The sequence below is a fragment of the Mchenga conophoros genome, linkage group LG12 (genome assembly GCF_057382185.1).
Source record: "Mchenga conophoros isolate Kocher_MC1m ecotype Shallow Benthic linkage group LG12, M_conophoros_male_GT1.1, whole genome shotgun sequence".
NCBI classification, from domain to species: domain Eukaryota; kingdom Metazoa; phylum Chordata; class Actinopteri; order Cichliformes; family Cichlidae; genus Mchenga; species Mchenga conophoros.
In genome coordinates, this window is record NC_140537.1 from 4,324,820 (window position 1) to 4,349,078 (window position 24,259).

At 41.3% G+C, this 24,259-nt stretch overlaps 4 protein-coding genes across 6 annotated transcripts in view; 1 reads left to right on the forward strand and 3 right to left on the reverse strand.

The window, feature by feature from the left end:
• Positions 1 to 2,577, reverse strand: part of LOC146561921 (uncharacterized) — a 29,640-nt gene extending 27,063 nt beyond the window's left edge. The window contains exons 1-2 of one of the 2 annotated variants that reach the window (XM_085293366.1): positions 2,559 to 2,577; positions 158 to 251 (exon numbers count right to left, since the gene is read on the reverse strand). The gene's annotated coding sequence lies outside the window, so the exon portion shown is untranslated. Of the gene's footprint in view, positions 1 to 157; positions 252 to 2,040; positions 2,266 to 2,558 lie in introns of those variants that run through there. The other variant, XM_085293365.1, reaches the window with a different exon arrangement.
• Positions 2,578 to 2,967: 390 nt separating this feature from the next.
• On the reverse strand, positions 2,968 to 9,782 carry rnf10 (ring finger protein 10). Its single transcript, XM_085293370.1, has 17 exons — positions 9,270 to 9,782; positions 8,445 to 8,629; positions 8,126 to 8,331; positions 7,953 to 8,043; positions 7,664 to 7,848; positions 7,274 to 7,410; positions 7,009 to 7,163; positions 6,651 to 6,776; positions 6,287 to 6,527; positions 6,045 to 6,178; positions 5,826 to 5,943; positions 5,643 to 5,744; positions 5,422 to 5,559; positions 5,198 to 5,283; positions 5,058 to 5,115; positions 4,330 to 4,494; positions 2,968 to 4,211 (listed from the first exon to the last, which is right to left on the reverse strand). Exons 1-17 carry the CDS (start codon positions 9,430 to 9,432, stop codon positions 4,138 to 4,140), a joined length of 2,364 nt encoding a protein of 787 aa, XP_085149496.1. The 5' UTR covers positions 9,433 to 9,782; the 3' UTR covers positions 2,968 to 4,137.
• A 4,519-nt stretch (positions 9,783 to 14,301) lies between these two features.
• Positions 14,302 to 18,326, reverse strand: pop5 (POP5 homolog, ribonuclease P/MRP subunit). Of its 2 annotated transcripts, XM_085293373.1 has the most exons (6): positions 18,116 to 18,326; positions 17,614 to 17,702; positions 17,395 to 17,537; positions 16,970 to 17,119; positions 15,117 to 15,200; positions 14,302 to 14,860 (listed from the first exon to the last, which is right to left on the reverse strand). In XM_085293373.1, the coding sequence occupies exons 2-6, from the start codon at positions 17,631 to 17,633 to the stop codon at positions 14,751 to 14,753; spliced, it is 507 nt and encodes a 168-aa protein (XP_085149499.1). In that variant the 5' UTR covers positions 17,634 to 17,702; positions 18,116 to 18,326; the 3' UTR covers positions 14,302 to 14,750. The 2 variants fall into 2 exon arrangements, with proteins under 2 accessions (XP_085149499.1, XP_085149498.1); XM_085293372.1 differs by having other exon boundaries at positions 17,614 to 18,325.
• unc119b (unc-119 lipid binding chaperone B) lies at positions 17,907 to 23,918 on the forward strand. Its single transcript, XM_085293371.1, has 5 exons — positions 17,907 to 18,328; positions 20,761 to 20,874; positions 21,368 to 21,476; positions 21,570 to 21,742; positions 21,827 to 23,918. The coding sequence occupies exons 1-5, from the start codon at positions 18,094 to 18,096 to the stop codon at positions 21,937 to 21,939; spliced, it is 744 nt and encodes a 247-aa protein (XP_085149497.1). The 5' UTR covers positions 17,907 to 18,093; the 3' UTR covers positions 21,940 to 23,918.
• The last annotated feature ends 341 nt before the right edge of the window (positions 23,919 to 24,259 follow it).

The following is a 24,259-nucleotide window of genomic DNA, read 5'->3' on the forward strand; positions in this document are numbered from 1 at the left end:
ATAGAAAAGAGCACAAAGGCCCTTTAAGAAACTCCTTCTCCACATCTGATAATGCTTTCCACGTGTTGTGCTGAGTTACTCTGCTATGCAGAAACTGAATTTTCTTTTTATATAAATAATGGCACGCTTGATCAAAATCCTGAATATAATATCCTACCTGACCAGATGTCAACCGTCTGCTGTAGAGCTCGAGCTTCTCTTGTAACCGAGTCGTGATGTCATATCACACGGGAGGAAGGAGTCGAAGGAGCCTAAGAGATACACACTTTGCGTCATCAAAGCAGACAGGCTGTTCACTAGTTAAGACTGTCGTGCTGAAGGCTACGGTAGAGAAATCACAGCAGGGATACAACAGGGCGGTCCAAATGCGTTGCTGTGGTGTTCTCACGCCTTCAAAAAGCAGCAAATAGATGATATGTTTTCACTGACACAGACTTCAGTAAACACAGGCACACCCATATATATTTAGTGCACAACAAAGGTCATCGACTCTGCTCTCGTATATGCTTGTTATTTCCTGTTCTTACATTTGCATTATGTCCTCGATCAGTACAAGCACGCCATCGCCAATGCAGTCCTCACACTACTGCATCTAAATGCCTTCAATCAGCAAATGTTGGAAGTATAAACATTGCTGTTTGGTGTCCTTTTCTGTGCCAGTCACGTCTTTACATGATCGCCCCTGTCGTTGTGCTTCTTAGCTGATAAGCTCCAAATACTCAGTGGGCAAGTCCATGATTCATAAAAGAAAAAGAAAAAAATATATACAAACATAAAAACTGGACAGACAAGGAAGCAGAGCCACGAAGGCTTGCGCTTGACTAACAGAGACTGTTGAAAATGCTGAAAACGTGAACTTTAGATAGTGGCAGGAAACACCTTCGCTGAGATGGAATGCCAAACATCCACTGTGATGGTGGGACGAGCAGCACAGCGGAGATTAAGGAGCCGTCTGCCTTATATAGGCTTAGACACACCACTGAGTATCCTACGCCGACTCATTACTGCAAGCCTCACATAACAATTGAAAAGAGCATTTCTTCAAGCCGAAGATGTTAAATAGTCAACTTTGAAGAGATCCTGCGAATGTTAGAGACATATTTCAGAGTATACGTGCAGGACAGTAGGGCACAGGGCATGGAGGCATTTTGTTTTGTTTTAGCCCTGACTCACTTACTGTCTTTAACTTTTTAAAGACAATGAGTCAATAACCCGGCTAAGCCAGTTATGCAGAGGAAATTTCCTTATGCAGACAACAGAACAACTAAAAGAAGATGAGCATTACCGCAATTTAGTTCTCACCTATGGTAAAGTCACATAAAATATACATCACAATCCACAGGCTTTCACTGGACTTTAACAGTGAAATATGCGATACTGTTCTCTAAGAAAACTTTAGACTGAGTTTAGCCTGGCTGTAATATTTTGCTGTATTATTATGGACATAATGTAGTAGGCTCAGGTTTTTAGGTGATCTTGACATTTAAAAGTAACTTACAACAGTGAAGCAGGTAACCACAGTTTTATATCACAGTAAACCATAACCCAGATTTAATGTGGACCTACTGGATGCTACAGAAAACCAAGCATCCCAACCACTTACACACACACACAATGATACAACTAAATCTAAACAACAATGCTAATAAATGAGCTTTCTAAGTTTTGTAGTTTTCCATCTCAGCAACAAGTGTTAATGCTTCCTCATGTCGTGTCTGCTCACCTAAATTACCTCGACAGTGCCCGGTCCAGTTTACCGACAGATAAGAGTTGGCTTGCTCCCAACAGCAGGGAGGCACATTTAACGTACAGAAGGAGAACGGGAAAAAAACAGAAGTGTGCAGACGTGTTGAACGAGCGTGTTGCATTCAGCTGTTTGGGAATTCCCACAGACTTCAAACAAGAGGGAAGACAAACGCTTAAGCAGCTCGCTGGCTAGCAACCGTAAGCTAACAACTCAAGAAGCTGGACTCACAAAATGGAAACACTGTCTGAACCTGTCTTTCGCTGCCTGTTTGATCCCAACTGCAGACAACTTACCAAACCATAAAGTCAGCTTTCCCTCCACGCTTGTCGAAACAACTTCTAACACAGTGTATCCCGCCAACTTAAGGGAAAAATTACGAGTCGTGACAGTTGGTTAGCAGAGCAGCTAACTTAGCTGGTTTACTTAGCTAGCCAACTGGCTGGCTGGCTATCCCGTCTCAGGTTGCAGTATTGTTGACAGGGATAGACTACACAGGCAACTAGCCGCCTGAGTACTTTCCGCACAATCCAGCTCCACATAGCACTTCCGGCTATTGCTTTCAAAATAAAGTGCAACTAAAACATAAAATAGGATTTTGCTACATAAACTTGTGTCGTTCCAGTAAGAGACAATGACAGTTTGTGCATACAGTATACAAACACTAAGGAATCATTTTTGCTATATAGCACAACTCATCAGGTGTAACGCATACATACATACATACACACACACACACACACACACACACATACATATATATGCATTACTTAAACTTCCGGGATGAATGTGGATAACTTAACTGGATACGAACCTGAGTATAGGATGTGCTCGGGAAAATATTATTCCATCCCAACTTTATGGCATTAATTACCCGTTCCCATGTTTAAAAGCACAAATCATCAGTTTGTTTGTTTTAAAAAGCTGACTGGTTATTTTCTGTTTGAATGGCGACACCTATTTGAATAAAGAAATCTGCATAATTCATGAACTTCAGATGCATTATGCATTTATTTGATCTCAGACTATTCTTAACCAAGCTTTGACTGCAGTCAGTATACAAAAACTTAAATTTTATTACACAGATCAGGTGGACTAAGACTGCCCTCTTGTGGAGAAAAAAGGTGCTGCGTTAATAAGATCGTGTGAACTGACCTAATTTGATAGTCACCTTCAGAGTTTCACTTCAGACAGGGGGGTAAAGAAGTGTCGCAAACAACCAGTTCTTTGATTGTGCATCTTTTTATTATTATTTGCAACAGACTAGTTATGCTTACCAGTCTATAAACTTGGACAAAATTAAAGGTGAATTAAAGAACCCTCGGGAAAAAAAAAAAAAAAAAGAAAAAAAAATCAAATCCACTTGTTCTCATTTCACCAGCACTCATTAAGCCAATAATTCTCTAACTTCACACATTTCCAACACTGAAATAAAAGTTGGGGAAATAATGTTAAAAGTGAGTAAACATCCTACAACAGAAGATGAAATTAAGAAGAAACTGAATGACAAGAAAAGTGCTATTCATGTTTATCCAGGCAGAATATATCAAGAGTCCTGTTGAACCTACAGAACTAATATCTTTTACACAATACTGTGTTTTCACTTCCTGACATTAGAACTTAATGTGTAGGCATAATGTTGGCATTACCAAATACTAGAGCTTTGACTCTGGCAATCCAACAAATCTATACATATGAAGAGCTATCCCAAGACTGACCTGTGATAAACACTGAAAGATTTACTCACTTGCTGCCTTCTGTATTTAAGTTCCAGACTGATAATGTGTAGGTGCTGAGTATCCTGGAAAGTTTTAAAGGTGTAACGTACCTGCAGCTGGCTGACTGCTATTCTAGTATGAAGCACCCTCAAATTACCCTGTCTATATTAGTAATGGGTCTAATGGCTTGCACATGCATACATCTTGGGTACACGTTGCACTCTTAGCACCGCATGTGTGAACACACATACTCAGGCAGCCAACTTGTGATTGGATCACCAAAAACACATGTTAATGCCATGAACAAGGACAAAGACGCAACACTATGGGGCAGTTTCCTACAATAGACCCCATGATGCACTCAAGTACATGGAACTTACATAAGCCTGAAGCATGTGTAATACTTAGAATGTTAACTTAAATTGACTCATAAGGCTTTCATTGTGACACGAGCATGATGGTGCAAAGCTTTGGCCTTGTTGTACAACAGAAATGCAAGTTAAACCGATGGAAAGACAAACAGCTCGAACAGGTGATGAAGCCAGTGGAACAATGTTTGAAGCAGCATGAACTCAAATCCTTTTCCATAGCTTATAGTTCCAGAAAGATCTGCGTGAAACTGAAAACACAAGCAGTGGGGGAGAAACAATATGATTAAATGAACTTCAGTGTTGTCTACTTTGTGTGAACCATGGATGTGCTGAATAGAAGCTTCTGCTTTTTCTTCTTCTTTTTTCCTCCTTTTTCATCTGAAAGAGAAAAATCCCAGACGGGAGTGAGCGTGTGATCGTCTCTGAACAAACAATGAGTCTAGTCAGAAATATCAGGCTTCGGCTAAGTAGATGTGAGGGATCAGAGGTTCCTGACCTGGTTCAACCACAGGTTGTTGAGAAGAAACTGGACCACTGTCCAACTGCATAAGTGCCTTCCCTAAAGCCTGACTGAAGGAGTTCTGAAAGTTGGGCACTGGGACACGGTCTGAGCCGTCGCTCTCGCCATCGCTGTCTGCTGCTGGGGGAGCGAGCAGCTTATCTGCATGGTACAAGGCACAACATTGAGTTCAGGAAACCTCTGGGTGTTGCAGTTCCAAAAACTGGTTTTACCAGAAAGGCACAATAACACAAAAAGCTTTGCTTATTTTCACCCACTCGGTACGTGCAATTTGTAACAACTGATATAACCACATAGACAGGAAGCACAAACAGAAATGATGAGGCTGGGGTTTTATTCTGAGCCAAGGTTCAATATATCAGATTTTACTCCTATGACAAGTTGGGTTTAAATAAAAGTAGCAAAAACTGTGTGACTCTATTATTCCACCTTGTAAGCGGATGTAGGCAGACAAACCCTTTGATGACAACATGGGTACATTATCTGGCTCTTTGCTCAAGTATTATCAGTTTATAAAGCAGACTAAAACTGCACCCCATAAATACAAGCTTACTGCTGTAGCTACTATCACGAGCCAACCAGGCACCTCTAATCAATTTCATTTTAACAGGAGTTGGCATTTTAACTGTGAGATTTCACATTATTCACATTTACAGCTTAACTGTAACAAACAAGGCACCATAACATCGACACTCCTGCATTACCTTTCTTTGGAGTGATCCTGGGCCCAGCATCAGCTCTTGCTTTCCCATCTCTTAGCATCTACACAGGAAACAGTCTTATTAAAGCACTGCTGAGCTATGCCAACCACTTAAGTCACAAAGAATACTGTTCCCACACACACCTGTGCAAAGGACATGCAGTGGGACTCATCCTCCACACTACCCACGACAGGTGACGGCGTATTCAGACTTGGGAATTTTATTCCATCTGAATTGACAGACGTTTAAAAAAAAAAAAAAGAAAAAAAATTTATGTGTGTCATGGCGTTTATCACCAAAAGCCACACAGGCAGCTGACAGGAGGAAACTCTTATCAAAAAATGGCAGATGGAAGGGGTGATCTTACCAGAGGAAGGGCTGCTGCTGAGGGGCGAAGGAGGCGCAAAGGTGAAGTCAGGCTGGATCGGGGGGCTGCTGTTGTGAGGTGGAGAGCCGAATGCTGGGAAATGCTGAAGGTTCTCCAGTCCAATATGCACCTCAGGATCTGGGGAATGAAAATGCAAGTACTATGGACCTCAATTTCAAAATATGAGGTATATAAAAGGTGTAATTTTCAGGTATACTTACATTTACCCTGCTTCTTGTTCTCCTCAATCTCAATTCGCTTCTCTCTGCGTTTCTCATCTCTCGCCTTCTTCTGCCTCAGGCGTTTTCTTTTCTCCAAGTCATCTAAAAGGTTTAAAGGACGATTTATTTCATCTGAGAAACCTTTACAGTAAAACCCTTAAAACAAGTTTTAAGTGTTCTAACCTGCAAACATGTCCAGAGTTTCCTGGGACAGGACTGGTGGTTGCAGTGCTAGCTCACAGATGCTGAACTCGCACGTGAGTGGCAGATGAGCCAGATAGCGATGCCGGCGGCGGATCTCCTGCAAGAAGGAAAGGGGGATAAATAAACTAAATGTGTTGACTTAAATTAAAACTACATTAAACAACAGAACGTCAGTCTTTTGTTTCTTTGTTTGCTGACCTCTGTGACTGTCTGCCCCACTATCTCCACCACTGTGGCGGTGATGGATTCAGGACTGGCCTCCAAGCTGCCGTATTCACGTAGCAGGCAGCGCACGTTCACGGGATGCAGGAACATCTGCTGGCAGTCGTCAGCTTGACGGAGAAAAATGGAAAGCAGGAAAAAAATAGGGATGAGGAAATTTTACATATTACGGCAGGAATTTTATCCTGGGTAGATGGGTGGAGCAGAGGATCACCAACCTTGGTAGAAATAGTAATAAGGTCCAGGCACCACACTGGCTGAGGGCCGGCCTGACTCTGCCTGGATGGCCGGGCTCTCCTCTTCAAGCTGGAGCTCTGAGGTGGAATCCCCTGTAGCTGCAGGAGGCTCCTCCAGCACACTCTCTAGAATCGCTTCGGGAAAGCCTGGCAGCTCTACATCAGCATCTTCCGGAAACTCTGCCACCTCGTCATCAAATGCTGAGGCGTACTGCAGCACGGGCTAAAGATGAAACAAGACAGAGGCGATAAAAAACCATAACCAGGACCACGCAAATAGGATACATTTGATCCCATCACCAGAGATACAACAATGTGAAAAAGGGTAAAGAAGGTTTAGACTCACCTTGGCACTGCTGATGTTAGTCACCCCTTCTTCCACAGGAGAAGAAGGTTCTTTCATAGTCAGAGAGGACAAGTCGAGGCTGTCTGCATTCTCCTTCTGCTGCTCCAGAAGCTTCTCCTCTTGCTCCTAATCACAAACACATACAGATAAAGACATCATCAGTTAACTGCTTATTTGGCTTCCTTAGACAAAACAAACAAACAAACAAAACACCCAAGAGAAAATGGATTTAGCGGCATAGCAAAAAAACTTTTATTCATACAAATTAAATGCGCTTATTTCACTTTATTTTGTCTATTGCATTATTTATGTCTATGTTGTTATGTCTTAGTTGCCAAAGATGTGCACGTAGCTTTACCTGTAAAAGACAAAGGGCGCTCTGGATGAAGCACCCTTGAGCGTCCTCTTCCTGGCTAAGCTGAGCCTGAAGAATTCCCTTCTCCTCTGCCACCAGGTTCAGGACCTGTGCCGGGGAGGTCAGCAGCAGCTTGGAATATGGACTCAAACATGCATCTATGAAATAAATGTGAACAGAGTTTAAAAATACCTTTAAACTTATATGAAGTCTTATATGAATTTAAAAGTGAAAAATGATCTTGTCCATAAAACTGGCACAGACTTGCCTCCAAAACGAACAGGCTCCTCCACCTTCACCCACTGAGAGCTAGGCAGGGCCACCAGAGCCCCCTTCTCTCTTCGCATCAAGCGCATGGTGATCTTGTCACCAGCCACATACTGTCTGGTCTCCATAGCAACCACACTGCAACAACACAAGCAAGTGGTTAAAAACCAAACAAACCGAAAAACCCTGCGCAAACTAAATGAACCTGTTTTAATATCTCCATGTAGCAGGAGAACTTGTGAGGGCACAGGGCTCACAGGTAAGCAAGCAGCAAAGAACTCATTTGTATATACTAAGAATTATGATGTCTAAATGAGCCATGGGGGGGGGGGGGGAGTAACTCCTCTTCTCCTTTAGACCGATAGCAATGTTTTGCTTCCTTCTGTTTTACCTCTTCAGGTCAGCTGTGTGCACTGCCTCATAGCAGATGGGGCACTTGGACCAGCTCTTGTCACTAAGAGACAGGTAGTGCAGCATGCACGGCCAGCAGAAGATGTGTCCACACCGGGTGATGCGGGCTGCCACAGGAGGGTACAGGCAGATGGGGCACGATGGCACCTCGTGGCTATAGATGCGCTGCAGAATGAGCAGAAATGGCTTGTCAAGACACGTGCTTTCATTTGATTAAATATTGGTAGTTAAGTAAACACTTCCCCGTCAAAACGCGGAGGATAACTCACCACTTGTTGCACACAGTCCCAGTTGACCAGGGTGTCTGGATCAGTGAAGTGAGCCTTGTAATCCTGGTCATCAGTCACCACAAACTGACAACTGCAACACACACAAAGGTGAGATGAATCCCAAACATCGAGTCTCTGCATTCAGAATCATTTTCGTTTGGGAGGCCGCTTACTTGGCCTGCAGAAAAAGCTCCTTGTTGAAGGGCTTGTGCTTGTGGCCCCATTTGTTTCGACGGCCCCAACAGGAGTGGCCTCCGTCTCCGACGCCACCGTTACCTCCACGGGGTTCAAAAGTGAAGTTCAGCAGGTGGTTCAGGCTTATTTTTTTCGGTCCTGCCAACTGAGCCGGGCTGAACTCGGCCCGGCGCGTCTCTGCTACCTGGTGACACGAGGATTGATCGCAATTGACCAAATGAATGTCAACAAGGAACTGCTGAAGTTTTCTCACCACTAAATGAGGTCAGTACAACATCAGCCTTTGGAAACACGCACCTCCTCACGTCGTCCTCCACCTGTAACTCCATACTGTCGTCCTCCACCTCTCTGAGGGGGTCTCTTGTCAAAATTCTTGCTTTTCTGTGAATTGGTGCGGCGAGGGCCGGGGAAACTGTCGGCTTTAGGAAAGGAGGGCTCACGCTTGCGGCTGTAACGCTTGGAGCCTCCATTATTTTTACCTTCTGAAATCCAAATAAAATTTTTTTTTTTTTTAAAAAGCCTTAGGGGGGAAACATTTATAAACATCACAATTCAAGCTGATTTGTAATGTGAAAGACCCGATGTCTAAAAACAGTAGATTAAGTCTCCTGTAATTGAGTCTGTAGGTAAAAACTAAGCCTTTTGCACATTTCCACCCCATATAAAGAAAGTGCAAATACAGTTTCTTACAGAGTTCAATGGTGTTTGTTTAGGGCACATCTTAATTCGTGTGTTTTGGATTTTCAGTGCATTTTTTTCAGGATTTAGCAAACAAAATACCAGTTTTCATGCATCTGAAAACACAATAGTTTTGTGAAAACTATACAACTAAATATTTATTTACGTACATTAGTAGCTTTTGATTGGTAGCGGAAATGTGTCATCATGTCATAAAAAAATAAGTAAAACAATGCTGGATGGAAATATCGGGTACTTTTGTGACAGCTGGTGGGTCAAATGTTTTGACAGCTACGTCAGGTCCTTAGCCATACAAGGTAAACAACCTCTGCAGTACGGCTAGGCCCCAACAGGCCACAGGGCAATGGGTGTTTAGCTACAAGAGCACACAATGTGTTTGGCAACCTCATGTGATATTTATGCCGTTTCCTGATATGTGTTCACCTGTTTTGGGTTTAGATTCGCTCGGTGCCGGGCCTGTGGAGCTGGAACGGGGCGGAACCTTGGTGCTGCTGCTGCTGTTGGGGTTTTTCTCCATGTTTGTCTCCGTGCAGTGAACGGTGTTGAGGCCGAGCTCCGGGCAGAGAGCCGCCGAGCTCTCTAGCATAAAACGGAAAAACGGAGAAGGAAAGCGGGCTGCAGTGAGTGCGGGTCAGGCGACGAAGGCCCTGATTCATTTCTGTCAAACGCGGAGACCCCATCACGGCGACATCTTGACCATAAAACAAACCCGAGAAAAAATAAGAGACACGGTTTCGGCGTCTCAAGTTATCGGAGCAGTTGGAAGTGAGGACGAAAAATCGTCACGCGGGGCCAAGACCCCCCGAATTTAGGATTTTTTCTCGCTAAGGGAAACAATATGCCCTTAACAAGGCGATAAATGTTTTCCAAAAGCTGGAAAACCTAAAAATTCCGAGATTTTAGCCAAAAAAAATATATCCTTCAAAACGAGCTTGCACTAATGGCGACGGGTCGCCAGACAGGAACCTGAGAGACCCGGATGTTTCTTGTACTGCCTGCCGATTTGTTTAGTAGTGATGTGTCGGTCGCGAACGAAACGGCTCTTAGAGCCGCCTCTTTGAAGTGAACGACAAGACCCGACTCCTTATTGGGAGCCATGGGTTATTTTTTTCTTTCTCTCACCCTCTCTCTTGCCCTTTTTTCCGCTTCACTCCGCACGCGAGGCTTGTGCTTTGCGCTGGGAAGAGTGGGGAGAGGCGGTAGTTGCACTCGCAGTAGCACAGGAACAGAGCCAGGGACAACAACGTCACATTAGAAAGGTATAATAATCATCCACAACTATTTTCATTTGCAGATGATAAAGGATTCAGATAGTTTATTCATGTAGGCCCATATGACAGAGAATGTGCATCTTCTTTTTGTTTTCATATTTTAATTTATATTTAATTGTGTTGTGGTTTGCAGTGTTTTGTGTTGTTTCACTTTATCAAATCAAATCAAATCACTTTTATTGTCACATCACATGTGCAGGCACACTGGCACAGCACATGCGAGTGAAATTCTTGTGTGCGAGCCCCACAAGCAACAGAGATGTGCAAACACAACAACACAAACGAGCAAAATACAAGAATGGCCAACCTGAAACTAATAAATATATGTACAATATATAATAGTGTATGCATTTCTGGATGTGTATACTAAATATTTTCCTACGTGTGTGTGTGTGTGTGTGTGTGTGTGTGTGTGTGTGTATACACATTTTTACAAATTAAATAGTAAAAAAATAAAATAAAATAATAATAATAATAATAATAATAAAATATATAAAATATACAGAGTTGAATATGTGCAAAACAAGTGGCATTTATATACAGTGTGGAGTGCATAATGTTGAAGTTCCAGTAGTGAAGCTGAGGTGTCTATGACGTGTTCAGCAGTCTGATGGCCTGATGGAAAAAGCTGTCTCTCAGTCTGCTGGTACGGGACCGGATGCTGCAGAACCTCCTTCCTGATGGAAGCAGTCTGAACAGTTTATGGCTGGGGTGACTGGAGTCCTTGATGATCCTCCCCGCTTTCCTCAGGCACCGCTTCCTGTAGATGTCTTGGAGGGAGGGAAGCTCACCTCCAATTATCCGTTCAGAGCACCGCACTACTCGCTGGAGAGCTTTGCAGTTGTAGGCGGTGCTGTTGCCATACCAGGTGGTGATGCATCCAGTGAGGATGCTCTCAATGGCACAGTGATAGAAGGTCCTGAGGATGCGGGGGCTCATGCCGAATCTTTTCAGTCTCCTGAGAAAGAAGAGGCGCTGCTGGGCCTTCTTCACTGTTTTGTTTGTGTGTACTGACCACGTAAGATCCTCAGCCAGGTGTACGCCAAGGAACCGGAAGCTGCTCACTCTCTCCACAGCAGCGCTGTTGATGGTGATGGGGGTGTGTACTTCTCTGCACCTCCGGAAGTCCACTATCAACTCCTTTGTCTTTGCGACGTTGAGGGTGAGATGGTTGTCTTGACACCAGTGGGTCAGGGCGCTGACCTCCTCCCTGTAAGCCGTCTCATCACCGTTGGTGATAAGACCCACCACTGTAGTGTCGTCCGCAAACTTCACAATGATGTTGGAGTTGTTAGTGGCTGTGCAGTCGTAGGTGTAGAGTGAGTACAGGAGAGGGCTCAGTACACACCCCTGTGGAGCACCAGTGTTCAGTGTGATGGGGGATGAGGTGATGCTGCCCAGTCTGACCACCTGGCGTCTGTCAGACAGGAAGCTAAGGATCCAGCTGCAGAGGGAGCTGCTCAGTCCTAGATCCTGCAGTTTCCTGTCCAGCTTCGAGGGAACGATGGTATTGAATGCTGAGCTGTAATCTACAAACAGCATCCTCACATACGTGTCTCTCTTTAAATTTGTTTAAAAGGAAAAAGCTGAAATTTTAAATAGTTAAAAGTTTAAAATGTGAATAGTTTGGTTTTGTATTATATGATTTATTTATTTATTACATTTTATGTGGAGTGAATAAATAAAATTATATTTACGGTGGCCCCTAGAGACAAAGCACGTAAAAACTCCGAAGCACGTACAAACTCCAAAACACGTACAAACCCCGAAGCACGTACAAAACACAACAGAAGTGCTCCAGGATGCTAGGCGCAGTGTTGAGCTTTTGTTACCTAGTGGCTACACAAGCCAGGAAGTACCAGCGACTGGATTCGGTGTGTGGTAGTAACAGGTAAATGAACTTTTTTTTTTATTATTATTTGAATATATATATGAGTGCTTGTGTATAAATACACAAACAATACACATATGCTTTCAATTGTGTAATTTAAGTGATCTAGGTAGCTCTGTTTTGGAAATTCAGTTAACGCTAGAAATGTGTTTGAGTTTGTACTTGCTTTGGAGTTTGTACGTGCTTTGTCTCTAGGGGCCACCATATATATTTATATATAAACATATATAAATAAAACCACAGGGTTTTTTTTACATTAGGAATTCATTTTGTGCACAATTTTATATTATTGTTAATAATAAATTAATTAAAGCAACAAAACAACCTGAAGAGCCGGTTGGGAGCCAAAAGAGCCGGCTCTTTTTAGTGAGTTGAGCCAAAAGAGCCGGTTCTCAAAAAAAAGAGGGGGAAATCCCATCACTATTGTTTAGTAAAGAGGCCCGTGCGAGGGATCATGGGAGACGTAGTAATAACGTCCATGTCAGATTATGATTAGTTTATTGGATTTGGGGTGATAAAATAAGTTTAGTATACTTTTGTTTTCTTCATACTTCGTGTTTTTTAAATAGTTTGTTTGTTTTGGGTTCTTTTTTTTTAATGGAGTCAGCTGGAGTAGCTGAGCCAGATGGTGTAAATAATTGGTGTTACCTTTATACTGGGCCTTGGTGCAGACCCTCAATTTAACTAGGGCCTCAAACTAGTCATAGCCTTTGTTTCTGCCCCTCTCCAAAAAAGTTAAATTTTAAAATGAAGACACATTAACCAAGTAAAATAAACCAGAACCCAAAAACATTACCCAAATGCCTGTCTGAAAAGTTTAGTTTAAGTGTTTAATGCCACAAAGTTTTGGCATTAAGATTTTCAATGTACAAAACCCTTCCTAGTTTTCAGATGGGTACATGGGATCACAGGAAGACCTTGTCTACAAATCTAAGTATGCAGCTTGGATACTGCACAGGGGTAAAAGTGGGGGCCTCACCTCATAAGACCATAAATGTAGAAACTAAGATTTAGGAAACAATAAGTTAATTTTATAAGTCATGGTCAGTTTTGGAGTTGGATATTTAGCCCAAGCTTGTTCACTGGTTAATGACTTACCAGTTACAAGGCATTAGCCTAACAGCATGCTCCGTCCACAGTTTGCATTCAGCCCCAGCATTCGCTCTTCAAAACACTAAGATGACCTTTGCGCTGCTGAAATTGCAGCTACTAGAACACAGAACACACACCAAGAATACCTGTTCAGTCTAGTCTTCGTGTTTTCTTCATCAGGCAATGGAAACTTTTATTTTTAAATAGATCCAGTTTTAAGCTTCAGAGCTCTAACTTGCAGCCGTCACCTTCGAAATAAACAGCAGGGCAGAGAGCGTACTCAGGATCAAAATAATGAACTCAAATTAAAATGTTTAACCTCCTAAGACCTGAACTCTTCCACGACATGCATTTTTAATTTCTCTTTGATATTTGGGCTGCTTGGGACCTGATGAATGTAAAAACAACGAATTACCAGATTATTATTTTTTTTTACCTAATTTTTGTTTCTAAGAAAAATGAGAGCCACATACGAGGATATTCGTTTAAAATTTCGATAGAACAGTAGCAGTATAATGTCCTCGTAAGTGGATATCAGGCCCTTGTAGAGCAAAATTGAGTATTTTGGTCTAAATAACCCAAAATGTGATGTCCACATATGTGGACGCCAGGTCCTAGGAGGTTAATCTACCTCTCTGTGCACTAAATTTCAAACCTAACAATTTTCTGCAGCATTAAGCTCATTGTTTTTGCAAGTCTTGTATTTTACTGTATTTTTCATGTTCTTTTACATTTTATCACTATTTTTCCCCCATCATCATCATCTGACCACATCTCTTTTTAGAATAGGCGGCGCTCACAGGGATCATTTTGTGCACCGTCACGACACATTGAATGCACCTTTTTGTTTAAGTTTGCACAGAGCCCGAGGCAGAAAACGCACCATAACCTAGACAGCTGATAGCCATCATTGTGATACCCGATCTCTTCCACTGCGGTTTTTAGCTAATGCAAAGCATTGTGTTGAACTTTTGTAGTATATCTTTCTGGACGTCACTAACCAGTGGGTGATGTCATGATTTACATACAGCCTGCTGTATGTATCTGTATCCATAATTTTGTATACGTACTACAGAACATCTTTCTATATAATGAATGGTATATTCTTAATAAAATTATGAAAGTGCGTATTTGATTGCCTATATGACCCAGATGATCTATGTGAGCATGTGAAGTACATGGAACAGCATCACAAACACTGTATCTTCAAACTATGGCTTTAATTTACAAATATGACAAAAAAGGAACCAATACAAATTAAACACACAAAATTAAATGTCTGACTCTTCAGAAGGAGAGCATAGTACTGTGTCGCACTGTGTAAATGCAGTTTTATTTAACTATCTAACTTATGATCATGTGATCAAACACATGACTTTGCTGATGAAAGACACTCAAGACAGTCCATCAGACCACTCTGCAACCCAAAGTTATCCATGTAAACCGTCCCTCCAGTGCAGAGAATTATCTAAAGGAGGTGGAGGGGTTAAAAGTAACAAAAGCACTGAGAACCTGCTGCAAGGTACTCTTGCAGTTGTGAATCTATTTCTTCAAATGCTTCATACAGACTTCTCTTTCAGTCACAACAAAAAACAAGCACAACCAGGCATCCTACTTGAACCTGAGCACAGGCCCCAGCATGTAGTCAAGTCACTCCTCTTCTTCCTCTTCCTCCTCACTCTCTGAATCCTCTTCAAATGCTTCCTTGCTTTCTGTTAGGGAACAGCTTAGAATTGCTTTGCGAACCTGCCGTTTTTCTTCTGCAAATGAAACGAGGAGAACTCCGTCAAATTGCTTTTTTTTTTGTTCATTTTGTGTTTGTTGTCCCAAGATCAAATGTTTGTTGTCTTCAGTGAACTACAAGATCTACAACTGAAGAGCTTGATCACATCCTATATGATTTAAGACGAAAGTTAAAATGTAGAACATTACAACTTTATGAGGATAATATTAGTGTAGTGTTAAGAAACACACTGACCAAAACTGCAAAATTTAGTGTTCAAATCAATTCTTTACCTTCGCTTTTACATTTAGGCAGCATTCGATGGAGCTGCTGGGTGTTGTATCGGATCAGAAACTTCTGACATGTTCTAATTGTCCCTGAAACAAACAAAAAACTCACCTTAAATTATATGTAGTTAAAATGTATGGTTCTGTGCAAAAGTCTTGAGCAACCCCTAATTTCTTTCTATTTTCCTTCCAAGGAGCCAGACCTCCTTATAATTGTTTAAAATCGTCGTGAGCAATAATTTTCCAGGCTTTCTGAAGGTCTTTCAAAGTTTTTTGTTGTTGGCTTTTCTTGGTTGCTTTTTCACTTATTGTGAATTCAGTCTTTCTACCTGACCATTTTCAGAGCAATGCTTATTTGTTTCTTAACCCCGACTGATGATTCATTCAAGTATTAAAAAAAAGCACTTGTGGTGGGGCGTTGTCTGCGGGGCCGTGCGGATGCACCTGCATGGTATCCGTAATCATGCCCGCCGAGTTTAAAACATGGGGAACTGGGGTTTGTTGTGAGTTTTTGTGGTGTGATGCATGTATGGCTGACAGCCGAGAGCTGCAGCTGGAATGAATAAAATGGCTCAAAACTGTGATCTCTGGACCCGCCGTGTCTCATTCACACCACAGCACTTAACTCAAGGTATTCACCAGTGGCGTACACATAAATGTTAACTTAGCAAAGAACCAGTTTTAAACTGTACATAATTTGCTTCCACTTCTTCTGTTTAATCTATGAAAAAATACCAACGATAACAATGTGACGGGTGGGAAATAGTATTTTTTCCACTAAGAGGACGATTCCTAAAGAGTTGTAAGATGGAAACTAGGTATATCTCAGCATGGTCTGCAGTCCATTGTTAAAAAACTGAGAGAACTGGGTGACAAAAAAAGGAAGTGGCACACCTAAAAGACTATCTACAGCAGATTAACTATCTGCTGTATATGAAAGTCATGTCCTTAAGAAATAGTAAAAAAAAAAAATCCAGCAAAGACCTCACACAGAATCTGAAAGATGCATCTGAACCTTCAGCTGATGCACCTACTGTTCACTGCCTCATTAGAAATGATTTAAGTGGAAGAGTGGCTGTCAAGAAGCAGTTCTTAATGAAGGGAAACAACCAGAAGTCTGTCAACTTACACACGAACTGAAAGTCAGTGGCAACAGGTCTTATGGAGTGATGAATCAAACGTAGATTTTTTTCCCCCCCAAACTGTCTCCAATAAGTACAGAGGAGGTTAGGAGAGGGGTACAACAGTGAGTGTCTACAGCCATCTGTAAAACATGATGGAGTCTATCTTGGTTTGTGGTGTGAGGGATCTTCTGAACACAGGAGATTAAGCATTAGATTTTGATAAACCATGCAATACCATCTGGAAAGTGTCTTCCTCGTGATCAACGATCTCAAACACATTGCCGGTGCAGTAAAAGCATACTTGGATTAAAACAAAACAAAACAAAAAAAAAAAACAAGTCATGGACTGACCTCCAGTCAACATCATTGAAGCAGTGTGGGATCACCTTGACAAAGAAAGGAAAAATAGGCAGCCAACAACCAAAGAACAGCTTTGGATGTGCATGAAGAAGCCTGGAGAACTATTCCTGAAGACTACTTAATGAAATGACAGATAGTTCAGACTGTGTTGAACAATAAAGGTGGTCAAACCCTGTATTGATTTTCAAACTCATTTGAATTGTACAAACTCTGTTTTTGCCCTATATGCAGTATTTAAATTTATGATTGCACACTTTTCAATAAATCAGTGTAACTATTTCAGATTTTTTGAAGAAACAATGAGTGGCTCAACACCTTTGCACAGTACTGTATGTATTTTTCATTCTGGAATATTAGTTTACAGTTTTTTCTTACCTCCTACATGCAAACAGTTTAGAAAGCAGGGAATTTTTTGCCCACGAGTTTCAATACTGGTAATGAAAGGCAATGCAGACCACAGGAGTTTGTAACACCTTTTGGGAAAACGTAGAAATACTATTCCAGTGTGAGCGTTCAGATATTTAACTAAAAGGGGGGAAAAGACAAAAAAATTAAAAGTCAAACGACATTCCAGCAACATTTAGCACGATGTCAAGAAGAATGTCGTCACCCCAGAAGCCAAAGGGCTGGGACTATTATTATTTCGTTTAACTTTGCTTGACCAGCTTCCACAGGCAAACATTACGAACAGCTAAATACATTTTAAAATTTACTTTAGTGCTGATGCTTATTTGAACAACTTTCACTGGTATTTTCAAGTGTTGTCGCTTGATCCTTGGAAAGTATCTAAAACTTCTTACCACAAAATCTAATGCTACACATAGCGGCCCCATAGTCCCCATGTGTGCGGGCTACCGCTGCCTTCACTGCCACCATAATTGCTCGGTCGTCGAGCAGCAACAGCTGGCTCCTGTCCGACACGTTGACTTCGCATAGTAAATACCTGCGGTAGAATATGTAGCGTCAGAAACTAGGAGCACACACGCTAGAGGAAACAGTATACGAATGGCACGTTTTACCTCGTCTTCAGCCGCACCATCGCTGCTTTACTCTACTTCCGTCGGAACTTCCGTCAACAAAACTCGGACAAGCGCACTAGCGCCACACGCTGGAAAGATGTAATGTATATTCGACACTTACATGGGCCCAACAACACATCCGAACAAAAAAAATTAAAGGGTAATATATTTCAAAAGCGGAAGAACTGGTAGATAGGTGGCTTTCAGAAAAGATAAAACGGTCGTCAAATCAGATCACTCCAGTGTGTTAAAAGCTAAACAACGCAAGCAGCTCATAAGGAAACGGAAAGGCCCGGAAATTAAACCATTCACACCCCTGGGGTAACTATGGCAACCTCCATCGATCTTAGCCAATCACAGCCTCGCGTTACCATCTCCCTAACACGTTTCACGCCATCTTGAGATTACCTCCTAGTTTGTTAAATCGCTCCCAAATTCATAGGCTCCGCTCCTCATTTCATTGTTGCCGCGCTGTCCGAAATGAACGGTTCCCGAAACAAACCTTTACAAACAGTCAGCAAGGGCCCGAAGGACGCAGACACCGGCACGGAGAGCAACCACAGGGACAGAAAGAGTGGCGGAGGAATGCTGAAGAAGCTGAAGTCGAGGCGCAGCCAAACGGAGAAGTGGCCTGTGGTCACAGAGGATGAACTCCGGGCTCTAGGAAGAGATATCACCCCGGACCATGTCCTCGGGCTCCGGGCTGTTACGGAAGGTAATGTTATGGCAACGTAAAGTTGCGCATTGCTGAAAGCGGCGAAATTTGATCGCCTAACTAGCTACGCACTATGCTAATTGTGGCTAACGTTAAGAAAAGAAGTTTGAGAGCAGTCGACCAAAGGGTACGTTTTCTAAATGTGTTCATAAGGTAAATACTACATGTGTTACTTTGGTGATTCTGCGAGCACGAGTTCATTGGGGGTTTTGGGGGTTTTGCAAGGGTGCAAGTAGGACTTTGAAGCCCCAAAGCGAGCATTGTTTAGGGCACCCCACGCTGGCTTGGGGAGGTCAAACAGCTAAAAGCCTATTATTATCTTAACAACTTGTTTTAGTAAGTGTGTTTGGCAGATACGTGTACTGTTGTGTTTCTTCTCATTTCTTCCCAATTGGAGGTGTAGTGACTAAACTTTTAGGTTTAGAATCTTCTACTCACCCACGTTTATTAAGTAAGTTATTATAAAGCACACAGTTTCGGTTCTGACACGGCTGTTAATGAGTTAATGATCAGTTGAACCTTTGTTTTGATTTTAGTTTATTATGTGTAAAGTATACACAAGTGGATGATTTCATATTAAGAAAACAAAAACAAAGTGGGAAGTGTAATTACAACACTTTGGCTTTATGTACAGTATGTAAAAACGATATGAAATAATCTTAAATTCTACATATAATGTAGATACTGTACCTGAACAGCAGTAGGTAGAAGTTTACGTTTCTCGGGCTGTACTCCTTTTTCACAAAAAGGAGAATCTTACTGAATACATTCAGCTTGGGTTTCCTGCCTTGATTTTTAAAAAAGAAAATTAAGACAAGGCTTCATTAGAACATAAGGAGACAACTCGATCTCTGGGAGGAGCATTCATTTCCTATATTTATGCAGTTTGTTGTTTTGAACAAACTTGTGTAATTATGTATTGATGTGCTTTTTTTTTGTTCGTCTGTGCAGTTGTTCCACACACTGTAATGCTGTGATATTTTACATTAGTCCTTACTACCGGCTTCCTAAACATAAGGATTCCTCTCCCAGGTCATGTCTTATTTGGAACAAATTCTGAATGTTATGGTGCCTGTTGTGTGTTCATCAATATAAAGGACCAACTTCCCACACAGTTATTTAATGAGTAATTCATTTGGATTGCTGGCTTCTTTCATTTTCTCCCCTAACCATCATCACCTTCACCCATGTAGTAACCTGCTTGAACCCTATCCCATGGTTTGTCATCGGACACCCAGTTGACTACAGCTGCAGCTAGTGACTAATGTTGTTTTTTAGCTTTTTTTCTCACCCAGACAACAATGACATTACTTCTGCTCTATCTCACTGCCATTGTTTGAACACTAGAACCTTTTTCTATAGCATTAGTCACCATTACTGAAGTTTGCAGGAGCCAGAAAAACAGATACTGAAAGCCTGACTGCTCCTTAAGTGCTGTCTCAGTTCTCTAAGTAAAGGTCAGTCTTTGTGCTCCAAACAGTTGTGTGACTTTCACAAAGTTGTTATATTGAGGTTTTTCAGTTGCGCAACCACATGTCGTTAACGTGTTCACTATTTTGGATGTGTGACAATCATGGTGACAATGCAGACTCCAGTCATGATGTGAAAAAATGGTATTCCCTGATCTGTTGCTGGAGGTTGGTGGTAGTATCTGATTAAGTAATTACTAAAGCCCCAGTCACACATACCAAGAGACTGATCATTGAGGCCTTGCAAGCAACGGTCGGGTTCTCTCTGAGCTGTAGTAAAACTGAAAAAAGTCCAATCCAAATTGCCTCCAGAGCCACATGCTTTTACTTTGAAATCCAATCGTCTCCATTTCCATTTGCGTCATACTTTTACTACTGCTTTGCTAGTAGTTTGCAAGTGTTTGCAGACAAATTTGAAAAACGTCAGGCAGCTATGACAGTCTGCTAGAAACCAAAGCAATCACTAGGAGGTTTTTGGTGCAGCACCTTCTTTGCATCGAATTTAGCAAACATAGCTTGTAATCACATCCAATGAGGCGGATAAATCTCTTAAAATGTGAACATGACATCAAATGAGAAACCTCAATACAGAAGAATTTAAATAAGGGGACCTCTATTTTCTAGTAGTTGTTTGCTAGTTGACGTCTAAGCTCACAAACGGTGATAACACTAATCTTAATTCTAGGCAATGAGAATGTGCTTTTTTTTTTTCTCATTAAATTTTTCACCAAATCTTGTCAATCAGCAATGAAATTAAATAACCATTCAAACTGTCACACATCAAAAACTATTTACCTTTTTTTTCTCCAAAAGTCTGTTTACCCCACTCTGGAACAAGGCAAAAGTTAACATCAGTGTTACTAAACACGATCACTTTGACTGCAGAGGGTTAAACTCCCTCACGTTTACTGCATAAGTTGATTGTCTTGGCTTAACTTGCTTTTTTTCCCTTCCACATTCCAGACTATCTTTGCAGACCTGAAGATAATATCTACAACATTGACTTCACACGTTTCAAAATCAGAGATCTTGAGACAGGAACAGTGCTCTTTGAAATCGCCAAACCTCCTAACAGCGGTAAGTGATACACTCAAAATTTGCCTGCATGTTACCAAGCTTAAAATTGTTTAAAAATATAGAACACACCTGAATGAATAACAGAAATGATCATACATCCATGCAAACATGTTAAAGCTGTTTAGTTATCATGCATTTAAAAAGATGAATTGTCACCAAGCACGAGAGCTGCAGCCCAGCTGTGTATTGGTATCCTTACTTTTATCTCAAATGTAAATCTATCAAAACACATGAAGTCTAAAAAGAAGGACCCACGATTAAGCACTATTGCTTCCCCTTTTCACTAGTAACGCATCCTCTGCATGTATTTAGATTTTTGTTTGTTTCTTTAAATGCCGATTTGATTTGACGCCACCATCTCAAACTGTGCTCATTCAGTTGTATCAGAGCCTTTTGATGGATGATCATAACTTGAAAAGAGACACCCTATGTATATTTCAAGCACTACAGTAAAGCATGTATGCCAGTCAGCTGAATTAGTCTTCTGTGTCAGGACCCGTGGAGAGTGAAGAGGAGGGTGGCGATCCAGACACCAGTGCGGGGCGTTTTGTCAGATACCAGTTTACACCAGCCTTCCTAAAACTCCGCACGGTTGGTGCGACGTGAGTAAATGGACTACAACAGTGTGACTGCATCACGATCAGCCTCGGGTGTCTATTTAGTTTCTTAATTTGTCTCTTTTCCCCTCTCTGCAGAGTGGAGTTCACAGTGGGTGACCGCCCCATTAACAGCTTCCGTATGATTGAGCGGCATTACTTTCAGGGACGCCTTCTGAAGAATTTCGACTTTGACTTCGGTTTTTGCATTCCTAACAGCTGCAACACATGTGAACACATTTACGAGTTCCCGCAGCTTCCTGACGACCTCAGTAAGTTCTGCTCCTTTTTGTTCATATTAGCAGATCTGTATATCTTTATTTCTTAATTGATGGTGTGCTCTTCTCCTTTTCTAGTTCGTCAAATGGTGGCACACCCTTATGAGACCAGATCAGACAGTTTCTACTTTGTGGATAATAAACTCATCATGCACAACAAAGCAGACTATGCCTACAATGGTGGTCTGTAATACCTGAAGGGGGGGCGTGTTTAAAAAGGATGCAGTAGCTCCCAGGAGACCGATTTTCTGGATTGTGCCCCTCAATAAATGGGGCAGAGACAGAAGTATTCACTCTTTATCGGAATAAAGCACCATAGTTTAAAAAAAGGAACAGAAGCAGGAAAAAACCCAACCATATCTGCCTTCATATGAAATCATGGATCAATTCATCAGTACCGAACAGAGCTCAGTTTCTGGGAGTCCGAGAGAATGTTTAATTCAGTATTTCGCTGTTATATCTGACTGAAACCTTTCTGTTCTCCTTTTGGATTGTCATACATGTGTAATGTAACTGCTTGAACACTTTTGCCTTAATTTCCTGCTGTCTCTGCTGGAAAGGGACAGTTTTGAGTAACACATCTATAGTGGTAACGTCTGTAGACTACGTTAGTTTTTCATTTAATTACTGATGTAATAAGTTTGTTTATTTTTGAGCTGAACTACCTTTTGCAAGTGACAATTGTGTTTCCTTTATGGAAAAACAAGCATTATGTAGGTGTTTCGGTCTTGTTTTATCAATAGCTGTAGCATTAGTATTTGTTTGATTCTTCCTCAGATGTGAGTTGAGAGCAGTTGCTACTGTTTGTCAGATATTTAAGCTTGGTGTCCGTTTTATGAAGTACAAGATGACCAGTTTCTTCTTTGGTAGAATATCCCTTAATTCGAAAATGGTCTTCTCCCTTTTCCTGTTTTGTTTTTGTTTGTTTGTTGTTGTTTTTTTAAATAATTCCAGGTGTGATGTTCATTCTGCTACAATCGGTTAGATTGTTATAACAAAAGTTTTCCCATGTCTTTGTTCTATGAAAACTGTGGGATAGATCTAGTTACTAGACTTTAAATGTTTTTCTTTTATGTGCCGTCCATGTTTAGAAGTGTTTTTCTGCCTTCTTTGTACAATTGCATAGTTCTTTCATCCTTTGTTTATTTGTCACAGCAGTGCTGTGAATCCCACTCTTTAGCAGCGTTTGGCCAAACATGTGGTATACCTATTGAACTGTTAGTACGCTCTTCTCCTTTGAGATTGCCTTCTCAGTTTACTAATGAAATACCACAGTAGCACACAACTTGACAGTACAGAGGGAGGTAACTTGGTAGTTGGATCTATTTTTAATGAGGCACTGGGGTAGATGCAGTCATTGACCTGTTTGACCGATGATACTGGTGACTGTGCAAATTTTAACCCATCTGTATACGAATGTCTTTTTCAAATTTTACACCAGTTTTCCAGTGTGCACAATTTCATGTGATGCCAGTCCTGCTAGAAGGAATACCTTACTTACTGTGATGCTCTGAATTGCATTATGCTGAAAAGTTGTCTGTAATTTATTCAAAACGGCAGCAGTTAAGAGTTTGAAATTGGGCTCCACTTGCAGAGTGATTTCCAGGTGAAACGTGGATTTCTCTTCATAGTTGGGTTTTGTTTGAATTTATGTTACTGAAATGAAAACCTGCAAGGCAGGAGATAGTAATGAAACCTTGCAAATGGTTGTTTAAAGTGTATTTGTTAATTTGCATTTCAGTCATGCATACACACATCAGGACTTCTTCCTACTGTACTGTTATTGACTCTATGTGCCTTGAATCCAGTTTTTTTTTTTTCACCTTTAATGTGCAGAAGTCTCCTTTTCTTGTCCACTCGTGGCAGAAAGCTGAAGGGATGTAAAATTGCCTCCTGATGTTCTTTTTCTGTATTCTTGTAGCATTACCTTCTATAAAACAGGATGATTACAGTGAGGAAGAGTCAGTGACAACATATTATGCAGTCCGTTAATACCCACAACAAATGGGATATCACATTAGGCACCCTTTTGTCAACTGTGCCCTTCTCTTTTTTTCCTATGTTGGACTCTGTCACCTGCTGCATGGTCACCAGTTTTTATATTGGCTAATTTTGCTAATGTTCATCTTATCCAATTTGTTGTAAATAAATAAAAAAATGGGTGAATGAATGAGATGGAAAGTACTTTATTTACCCTATGTTTTGGAAATTCTTTAAAATTAATATTTTATTAATATCTGACAGATGTCTCTGTGCCAGGCAGATGTATTGTGTTACAAGAGATCATAACATGTGGTGGGAAAGTTTAACTGTTTCTGTCCTCTTGGCAGTAGAGCTGAATCAGTCTGTTAGAGAAAGTGCCCGTGCTCCAGTAGGGCAGATGCTAAGCCCATCACCATCTCTCTGGTTTTATTCACATTCAGGAGACAGTTCCTTCCAGATCACTCTATGAAATCATCAAGTAGTGCTCTGTACTACTCCCCCCCCCTGCTGCCATCACTACTAGAGCTA

What these genes read in the sequence shown, in the direction of transcription:
- rnf10 (XM_085293370.1), bottom strand. Translation starts at nt 9,432, where the DNA reads ATGCTAGAGAGCTCGGCGGCTCTCTGCCCGGAGCTCGGCCTCAACACC. An exon ending in CGAATCTAAACCCAAAACAG is followed by an intron (nt 8,630 to 9,269) that starts GTGAACACATAT and finishes TTTGGATTTCAG; the next exon opens with AAGGTAAAAATAATGGAGGC. An exon ending in ACAACCTGTGGTTGAACCAG is followed by an intron (nt 4,212 to 4,329) that starts GTCAGGAACCTC and finishes TTTCTCTTTCAG; the next exon opens with ATGAAAAAGGAGGAAAAAAG.
- pop5 (XM_085293373.1), bottom strand. Translation starts at nt 17,633, where the DNA reads ATGGTGCGGCTGAAGACGAG. An exon ending in GTGTAGCATTAGATTTTGTG is followed by an intron (nt 17,120 to 17,394) that starts GTAAGAAGTTTT and finishes CCCCCCTTTTAG; the next exon opens with TTAAATATCTGAACGCTCAC. An exon ending in AAACTGTTTGCATGTAGGAG is followed by an intron (nt 15,201 to 16,969) that starts GTAAGAAAAAAC and finishes TGTTTGTTTCAG; the next exon opens with GGACAATTAGAACATGTCAG.
- unc119b (XM_085293371.1), top strand. Translation starts at nt 18,094, where the DNA reads ATGAACGGTTCCCGAAACAAACCTTTACAAACAGTCAGCAAGGGCCCG. An exon ending in GCTCCGGGCTGTTACGGAAG is followed by an intron (nt 18,329 to 20,760) that starts GTAATGTTATGG and finishes TCCACATTCCAG; the next exon opens with ACTATCTTTGCAGACCTGAA. An exon ending in CGCCAAACCTCCTAACAGCG is followed by an intron (nt 20,875 to 21,367) that starts GTAAGTGATACA and finishes CTTCTGTGTCAG; the next exon opens with GACCCGTGGAGAGTGAAGAG.